Genomic DNA, 14,978 nt, shown 5'->3' on the forward strand with positions numbered 1-14,978 from the left:
GAAGTAGTGCAATTTTTTTTTTTTTTTGATTTGGTAGTTGTTGGCGCATCGCGGCTTCTGTGGCCATATTGCACCTCCCAAGGTTTTTGCAGTACTTTGATCCTAGCCCGAGGCGGGAATCGAACCCGCGACCTTTGGGTTGCCGGGCAGGTACTTTACCCACTCGGCTAGCCCGGTCGGTTTTTTTTTTTTTTTTTTTTTGATTTGGTAGCTGTTGGCGCATCGGCTTCTGTGGCCATATTGCACCTCCCAAGGTTTTTTGCAGTACTTTGATCCAAGCCCAAGGCGCGAATCGAACCCCTGAGCTTTGGGTTGCCGGGCAGGTACTTTACCCACTCGGCTAGCCCGGTCGGCTAAGTAGTGCAATACCGCTATCTCGTTGTGAGGAGAGTGTCGCTAGTGTCGTTGTTAGTACGGTTGATGTTTTAGTATGCTGCACTTCATTTAATATCCTAATGTATTCATTGTGCTTTATTTAATTCAGTTGTTGTCCAGAAATTGTCAGTAAGTTTTTCTCTAACTGGCTATAAATTTTAATAGATTTTGTAAACTGTTGATATTAGTTTATTACCTTTGTAATATTGTTAGGCCTAACTCAGGAATCGCTGACTGCCTCGTTAACCCTAGTTAGTTGTTGGCGCATCGGCTTCTGTGGCTATAATACACCTCCCAAGGTTTTTGCAGTACTCTGATCCAAGCCCGAGGAGGGATTTGAGCCGCGACCTTCGGGTTGCCAGGCAGGCACTTTACTCACCTAGCCCAGTCGGCTATTTAAATTAGGGCGCTGATACTGGATGTGAACGGCTGATTTTGGCCCCACGATTTCGGCAGAATTCGTGACATAAATAATATTGCAAGCACTGGTGTAACTTAATACCATTATAATGACCATATGGATGTCATCCCAGGGCAAATAGCACGTGACAACAGCACGTAAATCCTATTGGTGGTAACTGTTCTTGTGTAGCACTTCTTAAGTTGATTCACCTACTAACTTGCAGTGGGTATCATCTGCACTCATTTTCTGAGCTCCTTCTGTAAGACTGTCTCGCCACTCGCTCATCCGCAGTGAACTCGCCAATTCGTATCTGCTCAAAATGGAGGGTAAATCGAGGAAATCGGCTGTAAACACAACCCTGCCAGTGACCGACAACCCTAAAATAGCAGAGCAACACGAAGAACATGAGGGATCTCAAACTGAACCCCCCATTAAGAACAAAAAATCAATCGGTACCAAATTTGATCGAAAAACCAGGTCAAAATCTCAAAACAGAGGGACCATGGAACCCCCCCTCTCCCAAACCGAGTACACAGATATGAGACAACCTGACCTCCCCCTTGACCCCAGCATGCCTGAGGGGACAGTTATCCAACAATCGCTACAACTCAAAGTAGCACTGGAGAACGTGCTCAAAGAGCCAACTAACAGAGTTACAACATTTCTTAGGGCAGAAATCGTCACCCTATGGAACAAGCTAGAATCGCTGCTTATCCAGACTCACCTGGAAAGCGAAAAGGCAACTGCAAAATTGGAAGCCTACACTGACTGTGGAGTAAAACAAATGCGACAGCGCGACTCCACATATGCCCATGCGCTGAGGAAGTCACCACCGGACTTTATTCCCGAATCTCAGGAACTGAGCTACCAGACAAACAATTCAGGTGCCAACCTACGGACTACACTGAAGAAAACGCTATCACCCAGACCTAACTTTGTGGTACTTAAACCCCTTACCAATGAAGGTCGTATGTCCAGTGAGGAGGTCAAGAAGACCATCATGGATTCCTTGACAGATGACTTAAAGAACACTAAAATCAAGTCAATTCGCAAAACGCGAAATACAGGAGTAATTAAAGAAACAGCCACAATGCTGAACTGATTGTTAAGAATCCTAAATTACCATCTCTGGGACTCCTGGCCGAGCCCCCTAGACAAAAGGGCCCTTGCATACTGGTACTAGATGTGGACAAGGATCTCCTTCCAGAGGAATTGCAAAGCGAAATTTTCCACAGAAACTTGAAACAGGAACTCCCAGATGAAGAACCAACTTCTCACATAATCCCTAAATTCCAAACAAAACCCAGAGCTGGGCACACCATTAACTGGGTCTTTGAGCTATCACCCAAGGCCTGGAAGATCCTCTCCCAACAAACAAGAATTTACATCAACTGGGGCAGCCACCGCTTTAGGGAGCATGTAGCCGTCCCCAAATGTTTCAGGTGCTGCCGTTTCGGCCACACCACGCACACGTGTGCAGACAAAATCTGCCCACCTGTGGCCACTGTGCCGAAATGGGGCATGAATACGCTACATGTCCCAAAAAGTCTCAACCTCCCACATGTGCCAATTGCAAGGCCCTAAAGGTGCCAGCCAACCATTCGCTCCGTGACAGCAGTTGCCCAGTTTATCTCAAAGCCAGAAGTGCTCAACAATCAAGAATAGAATATGGGGAGTAACAGACCAAACCTAAATACCCACACCGTGAAAATAGCACAACATAACGCTCAGAGGGCCAAGGCTGTTGCTGCACAACTGGTCAAAAAGGCAGACGAAGAGAACTTAGATGTGCTGCTGCTTCAGGAGCCATACACTCATAACAAGGAGGTAAAAGGCTACCCCTTGAGATTTAAAGTGGTCCAGGTTGATGGTGACACACCCTGGGCCGCGATCGTCGTTCGCAATCCCGAACTGACTGTCACCAAAATCACTGATCTGTGTACTAGCTGGGCTGTGTGCGCCCATGTAATTTCACCACTGGGGCAATTCTACTTAGTTTCGATATACTGTTGACCGGGGGAAGATATTCTTCCTGCCACCCGATATCTACAGACCATCCAGCTACAAATGCCAAATGCAAAACTCATTATAGGGGCTGATGTTAACTGCAGGTCCCCAGCCTGGCACAGCCGAACTCAAAATCACAGAGGAAATAGAAATGGCCAACGTCTTGAGGACTACTTGTCTAACAGCAACCTGGTCATTCTAAACAAACCTAACTGCCTGCCAACTTTCTCCAGTACCCTGTGGGAAGCTACAATAGATATCACCTTAGCCTCAAGCTCCATTGCTCAGCACCTTGCTTCCTGGACAGTCCGTGAGGACTGGACCACCTCTGACCACAGGGTACTAACCTTCCAACTACACCGTTCACTAGTCACTCAACCAACCAACCGAACTCAACAAAGAAGATATGCCCTGAATAAGGCTGACTGGAACCTTTTTAAGGAGGAATTGACCAGTGCAGCCAGCCGCTTCAATCCTAGCGGCCTCAGCCCAGACCAGCATCAATGCGCAATTACACAGCTTGTCAGTAATGCTGCAAACAAGGCTATCAAAAAGAAGAGATTCACACCTGGTGCTGTCCCCTGGTGGTCACCTGAACTCCAGACTCTTAGACGTGAAGTCATTTACCGACGAAAACGCTATCAACGTGCAAGAAGAACATGGCCTCCAGAAGAAACAGAGGCTTTACTGCAGCAATATCGAGTGACCAGGAACCAGTATACCACAACAATAAAACAGCGCAAAAGGCGCTCATGGGAAGCCCTGGTAAGCACTGAAGGGAACGCCGATCCCTGGGGGATTGTGTACAAAGTGACCACTAACAAGCTCCCCAGAGGTGAGGTCGTATCAACCACAAAATTACCGAACGGGCTGTACACCAGATCGTGGCAAGATACTATCAATAATATTCTAGACGCTACATTCCAGCAGCCTGCTGACCCACACACACCGGAACAGCTACAGCTCTGCACGGAAAATGAAACATATCACACAACTGCAATTGAAGACCCTTCACCACAACCGAGCTCAACTTAGCTGCATCTAGAATCAGAAACAAGAAGGCTCCGGGCAGAGACATGCTCGATCCAGAAATCGTCCAGAAGGCCATTGAACTTATTCCCACTACAATACTCAACCTGTTAAACCACTGTCTCCACCAAGGATTCTTCCCCACACAATGGAGGACTGCAATCCTTAGACTTAATTGAAGAATGCAACCAAACCACATGATCTGCCACAATCTTACCGGCCCATTGCACTGCTGCCAGTCTTCAGCAAACTTCTCGAACGGATGATCTCCCATAGAATAGAAGCCCACTACAATGACGCTGGTCTCTCCTCACCTAAGCAGTACGGTTTCCGGAAAGGACGCTCCACGATTGATGCACTGGAAACAATCATTGAAGCTGCTACCAACTGCAACTCCAAATACTTTCTACTAATCTCCTTTGACTTTGCTGGTGCCTTCGATTCCCTCTGGTGGCCCAGCGTCCTGGGCAGGCTCCGAAGAGCGCATGTCCCAGAAAACTTATATAGATGCATCAAGACGTATCTCCAGGACCGGCGAGTTGTCGTGTCTGCTCCCCACTGCAGTGTCTCCAGACCAGTCTTCAGGGGATGCCCTCAGGGATCTGTCCTGGGGCCTCTCCTCTGGAATCTGGTGCTGGATGATTTCCTGAACACCAAACTCAATGTACAAACCCAGGCCTATGCAGATGACCTGGTCATGCTCTTTTCTGCCAACAACAGAACCCAACTAGAAGCAACTGCCAACCAGGCCATCTCCACCCTTCAAGCTTGGGCAGAGCATAACAACCTAAAGATCTCCCCAGAGAAAACCAATTCGATCCTACTAAAAGGCACCCTTGATTTGAGAAGACCACCCCAAATCAAGGTCAATGGTGTTACAGTAAAACTAAAAACAGAGCTTAAATATCTAGGTTTGATCTTAGACAAAAACCTTTCCTTCACTCCTCATCTAGACCAACTCAGGATTAAGATCAGGAAGTATGCTGCCCAAGTCTCAAGAGTTGCCCGGAAGGACTGGGGCTTAAAGAAGAGAACGCTGTCACTCTTCTATAAGGCAGTTTTCATCCCGGTTATCACCTATGCTTCTGGAGTCTGGTACAAGAAGTCCAATACCGTAGTAAACAGATCGCGCCTAGGAACTATCCAGCGCTCTCTTCTCCTTCTGTCCTCGCGTGCCTGTCGCACTGTCAGCACCCATGCGCTCCAGGTCCTCACTGGACCTGGAGATTGTTCGTCATGGGTTGCTCTACCAAATAGCCAAAGGAAGAGCAGTTACTTGTGCAGGTTTCACCACTGATCCAGCAAATAATAGAAACGCTGAAAAGAAGAGACTTAATGAACATCTAACAGACACCTGGCAAGAAAGATGGCAGGCATCAACTAAAGGCGCTGTCACCAAAAGATTCCTCCCTGATGTCAGGGCCTCCTACCCCCTCACACCTGTCTGGTTTTCACCAGGACTCTATGCTACCTACCTCCTCACTGGACATGGCTCCTTCCAGAAAAAACTACATGACTTCAGAATTTCAGACTCACCCCGCTGCCACTGTGGAGAGGATCAGACGTGGGAGCACCTTGCCCACAGCTGTGAAATCTACGAGGACTTCAGGAGGATCCTAATAACAAAACTATGCTTCAACTACCAAAATCAAGAACACCTCACCCTACAGAATGAAGAAACTTACCGAGCTCTGACTCAATTTGCAATGGACTTATTTACCAGGCAGAAAGCGCTACCACCACCTTAGTATCCGAATCAATAGGTCATAACAACCATGACTGCCAATTGTTGCTACGCATCATTGAGCCATGGATGCTAACGCCTTGGACCAACTTGCACTAGACTTGACCAGCAGTGCAATAAAAGACAGGGTCCGCACATACCTTGACAAATTCCTCATCATTGATTTCTGGACAAACTTCTCTCGACCAGATGTGACACATCTCATCAAGAAGAGGCCTAGCATCGACCCCTGGACTTGACCATCAATGTTGGACTCCCGGTTTTGACCACCCCCACTGTTCGTTCTGATGGACTACTGGACCAGTCTTCAGTCTGGATGCGACACAGACTCACCAAATGGAGTTCCTCCAATGACGGCACCTGAACTAGACCTTACTGAACATGACCCATCCACCATAGCAGCACTCACACTGCTGGATTTCCAGCAAGTTGTCGGCTCCAACTAACTGGCCGTGCTAGCTGTACCTACCCTGAACTTGCGGAGTATATCTCTCTCTCATTTTTTATTTTATTTTTTTTATTTTTTATTTTTTTCGGCTTCTGTTTCCTGCCATCCGTTCTTTTACTCCCCCCTCCTATTTTTCTCTTACAGAATGATTTTTTTTCACTCCTCTCTCTGGTGAGGCACTGGGCATGCCACACTGTCATCAGGGACCATCTTCCCTATTGGCCCCTTTCTTCTGTTTCCTACCCTCCAGTCTTCTGCCTTCCTCCCTTACTTTTCTCTTGCACAACTTTTTTTTTTTTTTTTATTTAGTTTATATATATATATATATATATATATATATATATATATATATATATATGTGTGTGTGTGTGTGTGCGTGTGTGTGTATATACATATATTTATATATACACACACACGCATTCCCCACAGGTCTAAATCTAAAAACATCAAAATTACTGCCCGACCTATTTGGCCCTAGAACAAGTTATCAGCGAACAACCCTACGCTCTGTTAAAATTACAACCGTTGCTCAAGAAACAGCGATCATCTCATTCTCAAATCTGGTCCTAGCCACTGAAATCCCAGGAAAGTAGGTGGCAGGACCCGCCAGAGTACTCTAGCTACAGTGGTACACCCGGTCAGCCTCCCCTTGGCATGGTGTGGTAACGTCGGGTCCCACTAGGGGCTCGGCGGCTAATAGACCGGAGGAACAAAGGGCACAACACAATATACAGCACATGACCCCCACACACTTCAAATCTCTGGCCCCGATACAATGTACACCCGCGGAGATGGGAGAAATCCCAGGAGCCGTTAGACACTAACATACCTTATACCTTATCTCGTTGTGAAGGCAACCACAATATGAGATACAATTAAAACGATGCCTTCTATACTACTTGTATAGTTCAAATTTATGGGCTAACTATGGTGTATTTACACCAATATTACATAATTAAAAATCTCGTAGAACCTAGTTTGAAAACCTGTGGTCTAGCGGGCCAGACTACTTATGTTGATTCCGATTTGTATGTGTGCGAAATGAAAAATTTCCCATAGCCTTTCACATTTATTCATAAGGTGTTAACCGGGGGGGGGGGGATCTTACTAAACCGCTTAAAAACAAAATAAAATTTCGATTTATTATTATTATTGTTGCTCTTATATTATTTCTCCCTGATTGGTGGGTTCCACCTCGTGACGGGTATTGCTATTAAGTACACATGGTGTCCGCGAACTCTCTGACTATCCTACAGGTGTCCAGGATTGAGACTTTCTGGAGTTCCTTGTAGGTGTTCGCTGGGAGACCTATTGCTGCCAGGTTGCTATGTAGGTCTTTGGCACCATACCGATGGTTAACACGATGATCGGGACGGTATTATTATTATTGAATTTAAAATAATATTCCTCCGTCGCTCCCCGACGGCTGGTTTGGTTTGGTTATTAAAGATCACGTGAGATCGATCGGCAATCTGGTGGGGAACGAATTTATAGAGTCCAGTCACAATATTATAATCACACACCGCAAGCATACAAGGCTTGATGTTTGGCAACCGTGAGCACAGTAACAGCCTCTGTCATGGGCAAAGCACGCGACCTATCAGACCTGGGGGAAAAAAAAAAGGCATGATCAGCGGCTGTCGGGCCAGGGGGTTACAGCATTTCCGAAACAGCGGACTTTGTGAAGTGCTGCAGTGGTGAAAGTGTATCAAGACTGGATGAATGGAACAGTTTTGACGACCCGACGTGCCGATTGTGGAGCCCCATGAGCCATTGATCACAGAGGTGAACGTCGGCTGAAACGGTTGGTCAGGACCGATCGGCGCAACTGTTGCTGAACTGGCAGTCCAAATGAACTGTGGGGCCAGAAAAGTCTCCAACACGACAGGCAGCGAATTCTGTTGCGCATTGGTATCCGAAGCAGACGCTTGGTGACAGCACCCATGCATACGGCCGTTCATCGCAAACAATGCCGTCATTTTGCACAGCAATACCGACACTGGACCCCGGCCGAGTGGCCTCCTCCGATGAGCCACTGTTTCTGCTCCACCCAGTGGATGGACAGTGGCGTATTAGGCGTGAAACATCCGAGAATAGACACTCGGACACGATTGTTGGCATAAGGCAGGCTGGTGGGGGTGGCGTTATGGTCTGGGGAATGTTTTCATGGCATGGCCTGGGTCCGCTGATACCTCTGGACGGCACCCTGAACGCAAATGGTTACCAATCGATTGTCGCCATTCAGATACACCCGTACATATTGACAGTGTTCCCCGGGGGCGATGGTATCTATCAGCAAGACAATGCGCCATGCCATGTCGCCAGAATTGTCCGCGAGTGGTTGGGGGAGCACGACGAATACTTCAAGCTTACTCCCTTGGTCACCGAATTCCTCGGATCTTAACCCAATTGAAAATCTTTGGGACCACCTGATCAGACGGATGGATCCTACAGCAAGGAACCTACAGGAACTCCGGGGTGCACTGCAGGGTCACAGATACCCGTAGCAACCGTCCACGGACTTAAGAGTCCCTCCCACGGCGCCTTGCAGCGGTGCATGCTGCGAAAGGCGCATATTGTGGATACAAGGTAGATGGTAATAATAATGACTGGACCCTGTAGTTTTGCCACCGACGCCCTGCAACTTCATATTGTAATAAAGATAGGTGGCCCAGAACCAGATTGTGTTTGCCAGGAGCAACAATTGACGATGTTACCAACAGATTGTCAGAATTTAAGGGAGGTAAAGACAGAATCTAGGGACTAACGATATTAAACGTACATGACCTGACCATCTTTTGGATAAATATAGGACTACTGAAAAAAAATGGCCCGAGTTAGGCCGAATGTGTGCGTGTCTGCAAGGCTCTGAGTGGCACACCCAGCGACCTGAGCTTGATATCATCATTCTTCTCTTTCTTGGTGGTTCCCTTCTACTTCTCTCTCTCTCTCTCTCTCTCTCTCTCTCTCTCTCTCTCTCTCTCTCTCGGTAGTTCAGAATTTTTTTTTTTTGGCTGGTGCAGCATAAGCCTCGGGCTTCCTTGCACCATATGGCTAATAATAATAATAACGTGGCCTGGACAATGTCCCCCGCATACACACTACTCGGACTCCCTCCAGTCACTATCTGGCAAAATAGAGGTAGCAAGATTATACACTAGCTGATCTGGAAGCCTCCTAAAGAGTTACCAATAGGTTCAGTTCGGTGTACTAACTAGCGGCCGGCCTGCGAATAACCGTTTTAGAGCTGTGCCCTCGAAATGTAAGGAAGATTGGATCTCGCCATGATGTTCATCATAACCTGAAAAGTCATCCATCATACTGCATGATGGAAGAGATGGGGAAGGGTTGACCGGAACTTAGCTCTGGAGACTAAACATGGGTTCCACCACTTCAAGCTTCCAATAAGCAAAGTGGTGGTATTTCACCGGTTGATAAGAATCATCTTATAGCTCAATCATTAGCTCTTTATATTAATTATCCATGTGTGTTCTCCATTAGAAACTCAATTATTGTTACCATTTTTTTTATATATATAATAACAAATAATGAACTTGCAATTTTTTTTTTTTTTTTTGTAGCGAAAATTATTTTTAATTCAGCTTATTTTTTTCGACATCGCTGATATAATGAAATTCAGAATTTACTTTTTGCAACAAATAAGGTTCAAATACCAAGTTAGTGAAGGTTGTGTGTTCTTGAGCGTTTAGGGGAGGGACAGATATTGGAAGCTGTCGTTAGAGAAGCGTTGGGGGCGAGTTGAACCTAGTGAAGATGTTCGCTCTAGGACCTGTACAGGCTCGTGATACCCCTGATTGTGTGTGGTAAAGTGACTTCCTCTTTCATCCAGAAGGAGTCAGTGTCATGCTCGGATTTATATTTTATCCCCAGGAGTACTGTTCAAAACGTTTTTGAACAGTATAAACATTTTGATTTACCAAGAAGTTAAGTGTACATTATGTTCGTAATCCACCTTTGGAAAATGGAGGTGGGGGATAAAATGTTTTCCGTATAATTGTCCAGATCACAACATAATTTTTTTTTTTTTTTTTTTTTTTAAATTCACCCTTAAAAATTCAACTCACTCAGATACAACTTCTATTCATGATGATAAATATAATAATTAGATGGTGACACCGGTCGATATATTGGCGTAATTCAAGTTGACGTCTGTAGGTAATTTATATAGTCAGGTTATTCAGTTTTCTAAATGGAAGTAGCCAACATCGGTATTTCTGTTTGGCTGACCATTGTACTTATCCTTTTCAGGGCCACAACCACTTAACTGAGGTAGTCAGGTGAGACTTAGTACTAATTCGACTTCAACCACAATGGCACCAAAAATTTACGGAAATGGTTGAAATTTTAACCTTGCGTGTAATTAAATCCATTGGTGAAACGTGCTCCGTCACCACGATATTATGAAATCCATTGTCATTCAGCTTGCAAGAAATACAATGTAGAAACTATTAGAAAATACGGCTTTTGTTTAGCATGTATTCCTAATTTTAAGAACATGGTAGTACAGTAGTTGTTATTCTCAGTTTAACAGCTAGGTGGAATTTAAAAAATGAGATTTATTTTAAAAGTAATTATTTATCTTGGTTAATTCAATTTACTTTCATGATTATTTTATCGATTTCGAAATATCAATTGTCCAGTGAGCGTTACAGAACACAAACTTCATAACTGATAGCAACAGACTATTTTGTCAATGGCGCGGCGCGTGTGTTGAGGATTCTATTTATAATTATAAACCATTCGTGTGCAACTTGCAGGAAAGTCGTCTGTCTATTGAATCTGTCATTAGGACAAACAGGTTTTCCGTACTGCGTCACGCTTTGCCAATAGGGAATCAACGAAGCGGAACATCGGGAGCCCACAAACCTTTATCACCTTCACTTCTTTCAAATGCCGTTAACATCTTGAGGTGTAGTTGTCGAAATCCTGCTGTCTTGTTAGTGTGGGTGGCTTTTCTGTGTGACAGTGGAATTGTTGAATGAATGCGCTATCGACATATTGCTCTTCTTATTTAAAAACCTGTCCCATAACATATTTTGATGTGCTCGTTCCAACGTTGCCGGTTGTGTTTAAAGAGATTGTGCGTAAACTCATTTCCTTACCACATTCTCTACTGTCAAATCGCTTGGAAGGGTGTTAGATTCGATGTTCGTTAGCGTGAGAGACATATATTGGTCGCTCTGTTTGTACCTTTAATGGACATGGGCACAGGTAAGTTTAGGTCATGTACATCTGTCGTTGACTTAATGAAAAAATAATTCTTACTATTTTTAATAATATAAAACATGAGATAACATTTTTCTTCCTAAAGGCAGAATGCTCAAGCGGTGGATTTCTTCAGTCAAGTTTGTCTAGTTTGGTCTTATGATTGTCACAAAAATTGTGCTATACAACTTAAGTGTTTATTATTGTCTTGGCAGTGGAAAGAAGGGGAAAGGTTTGCAAGAGCAAAGAAATACCTTTTCCCCTCTAAGAAGTTAGAGGAACTTCTTAGAGGGAATTGTGGAACAAAAAAAAAAAAAAGTTTGAAAACCGCTGCCCTAAAGTATACGAGAGATATTCATAAAGTTAGCCAACAAGGGACCTTGTGGAAAGCGTTTTATTTACAAGAATGAATTACCCATGTACAGTACTACTAGACTGAGTGGTCACTCTATTAGTTACACTTATCTAATAGCGAGCCATCGTGTGTAGCACAGTTGGTAGGATCGCCGTCCTCCCCACACCGGGTGGAAAAGACCTGAGTTCGAATCCCGTCAATGACGGGAGGAATTTTTATGGGTCGTTTTCACAACTTAGCTGAGTTAGTCGGTCCCAGGTGAGGGGAAGCATGGTTTTTTGTCCAGTAAAAAAAAAATCAATCTCAGAACACGCAATTTACAGACAATATACGTGGCCTTAGTCGCGATGCACCTAAAACCCAACAACAACCAACCATATCTAATGGCAAGTAGGATCTCTCTAGTTCTCAGAACAGCATAGATCCGTCGTGATATGGACTCGCCTGCTTTCCACTGTTGCAAATTAGATGGTCTCGGATCTCTACTTCGAAGAGCTTGTTCCCACAGGTGCTCAATTCGATTGAGATCTGTCTATTGGAAAATCCACCGCAGTAAACCGAATGTATTGTCATATTCCTGGAATCAATTCGGTACAATTCTGTCCCTGTGACATGACACATTATCCTGTTGTAAGAACGCATGGTGCATTGCACCATGATGGAATGGTCCTAAACATTTAAAGATAACCTTAGGCATTCAATTATTGCTCCACGAGTATCAAGTGGGCCCAATTTGTAACAAGAAAATATTTCCCCCACATCATTACACCGCTACCGCCAGCCTGAATTTTTGACACCTGGCAGGATGGGTTCATTAACTCCTGTTGATTTTGCCATATTCTGGGTTTCCCATCATCGTGAAACAGCAAAAACCCGGGATTCGTCAGACCAGGCAACATTTTTCAAATGTTTCAGTGTAGGTGTTCTTGAGTCCACTGTAACTGTACGGTCTTGTTTTTTGCTGACAGAAGTGGAACCCGGTTTGGTCGTCGTCGGCAGCGATACCTCATCCATAACAAGGTACGACCCTTTCCTGAAATGCATTTTTGGTTATTACTCTTGTACTGGGTTGTTATTTGGATGACTGTAACCTTTCCGTTACCCTGCACAAGTAATGTAAGTCCTCGTTGCCTTCTCATCAAACGAACCGTTTCTGACTACAGGATTACCGTTAACCGAATGTAATTTTGCTATTGGACCACTCTCGATACATCCGAGACACAAATTTACGTGAAAATTCCCTCAGGGTTGCAGTTCCCAGATACTGATATGGTGCGTCTGGCGCCGACTACATTCGAAGTCACTGAAATATTTCGTTTTGCCCATTCGAGCACTGCATTGCACACATCACGTATCCGTCCATCTGCTTTATGTCGCATGGTACGAACACATATACTGCGTTCCATTTCATGAAAAGAAGTGTACCTAATAAAGTGACCACTCAGTGTATACTTTGACGAAAGATGAAATAGATCAGCATTCCTTATATGGGAAAAGCTGGTCGTTTACAGTTTGTGGCTCAGGACCGACAGCAATAGTCAATTACATAAGGAATAGGAACATCGCTGAACATACACCAGCAATACTGGATTCAACTGGCTCAGATATGTGACAACTTAAGCTTCTGCTGATGGTATACCCAAAACATGATATTCAGAAATATAAACAGAAGTTTTATGGACTTGAACAGACGAAATAACATTTAAAAAAATAATTTTAATCGTACTTTATGAATCGCGATTGACTGAATGGAAAGCAGATGAACTGACTGAACTCATCGATCAGCATGACGTGTCTCTCTTTAACCGTTATTATTAGCTATTGCATCTCGTTTGCATCATCTTCCTCCACACGAACACGGACGAATAGTACTTTTACTCATCTTTGTATTGTGGACAGGGCCGTACTTATAAACAGACGCATGAGGTGCTGGCCTCCGGCCTCACCATAGAAGGGGGCCTCGCATGGCCTCTATATAATCTCAGAATTTTAAAGCGATCTTTGTATTGCAACGTTTGTGTTTAAACAGATCGGTAAAAATAATTTTTTTTCTGATTATATATGCGAGTTTTTTCTTTTTGGACTCTGAACCACTGGTATCCTTATTTTATTTATTATTTATTTTTTTATGAAAACCCCAAACACGAAAGGTATCAAAACCTATAGTACTTAGTACCGTGCATGGATTGAAGGAGAAGTATGGGGGGGGATGCCGGAAACTTTGCTCTAGAGACTAAACATGGGTTTCACCACTTCAAGCTTCCAGTAAGTAAAGTGGTGGTATTTCACCGGTTGATGAAAGTCATCTACCATAAAGGGGGCCCCGAAAGAGCTTATCGCCTCGGTCCCCGAGAAGTAAGTACGGTCCTGATTGTGGAGGATTTTTTTTCCACGTATATAACAATATCTATGACAATGGTTACAAGGAAATACAAGCCATTTTGATGGATGATCAAATAGAATCAAGAAAATATATTGTTCTGAGTAGCAAGCAAGAGAGTAACAAGACAAAAATGATTAGTTTGGCACACTGCGCTGGGAAGGAGTAGTTCTTTTGACCAGTAGTTGCTCGTGCGCAGTATGGTTGCTTCTTGTCCATTGTGTTTGGATTGAAATATTTTTGGCCTAAGGATTGCGTGATGTGTCAGTCATTTTTATGGTTTTATCGATGAAAATATAAATGTAACTTTTCAAAAAGAAGTGTACGTGATAGAAAGATTTCAGTAAATCATTGATGTGGAGTGTAATGATAAAATTTTACTTGTCTATTGCTGGGAGAGAGGATGCACCAAATTTATTGAAGTGAAATTTTATCTATTATTGAAAATCATTACACCGTAGGAGTATCTGGCCAATATTTAAAATTGGGATCAGATCTTTCGTTTTCACTGATGAAAATTCTCTTCAAGTCAGACTTGTCGCCTCTCCTCAAGCACGAGTTGTTGCAAGAGTTAATGGATTCTGTTTATTTTATTCGCGATGGAAGGTGTAACGTAGAGTTGCCTGCGTGGGCACTTTCAAGTAAGCCATAATGTAAAATCAGGGTCATGTATAATTCTTCTCAGAATAACTTGAATACTAGATATACCAAGCACTTTTTTTTTTTTTTTTTTTTAAGTAAGTTAGAATGAAAGTTAATAATACGAAAAGCAAAAGCTGAGTTTTGGGGTGCAGAGTTCAAAGTTCAAACTTTCGGATTGCTGTATTCCATCTGCCATCACATCTGTTTTTGTAAAGAACGTTCTTAGGCAGTCGAGATTGTGTAGATTAAAACTTATAAGTGACCTTGTGGGTCCCTTTTCGTCAATTTTCTCTGGTGCATTGTAGGAAAACGATGTTTTCCTACAATGCACATCTATTTCTGAAAATCTAAGGTCTGGTACATCTATTT

General features: G+C 43.8%; 1 protein-coding gene across 5 annotated transcripts in view; it reads left to right on the forward strand.

Moving 5' to 3' along the window:
• The window catches only part of LOC150086112 (rho family-interacting cell polarization regulator 2-like), a 324,874-nt gene that overhangs the window by 124,560 nt on the left and 185,336 nt on the right, over positions 1-14,978 (forward strand). Inside the window, exon 1 of one of the 5 annotated variants that reach the window (XM_090374380.1) lies at positions 11,085-11,238. The exons of the other annotated variants lie outside the window; for them this stretch is intronic. Within the exon in view, the coding sequence (XP_090230506.1) occupies positions 11,223-11,238 (16 nt within the window). The 5' untranslated portion in view covers positions 11,085-11,222. Of the gene's footprint in view, positions 1-11,084; positions 11,239-14,978 lie in introns of those variants that run through there. 5 annotated transcript variants of the gene reach the window in all.

The sequence above is a fragment of the Mastigoproctus giganteus genome, chromosome 5 (genome assembly GCF_048544385.1).
Source record: "Mastigoproctus giganteus isolate SK-2022 chromosome 5, ASM4854438v1, whole genome shotgun sequence".
In the NCBI taxonomy this organism is placed as follows: Eukaryota; Metazoa; Arthropoda; class Arachnida; order Uropygi; family Thelyphonidae; genus Mastigoproctus; species Mastigoproctus giganteus.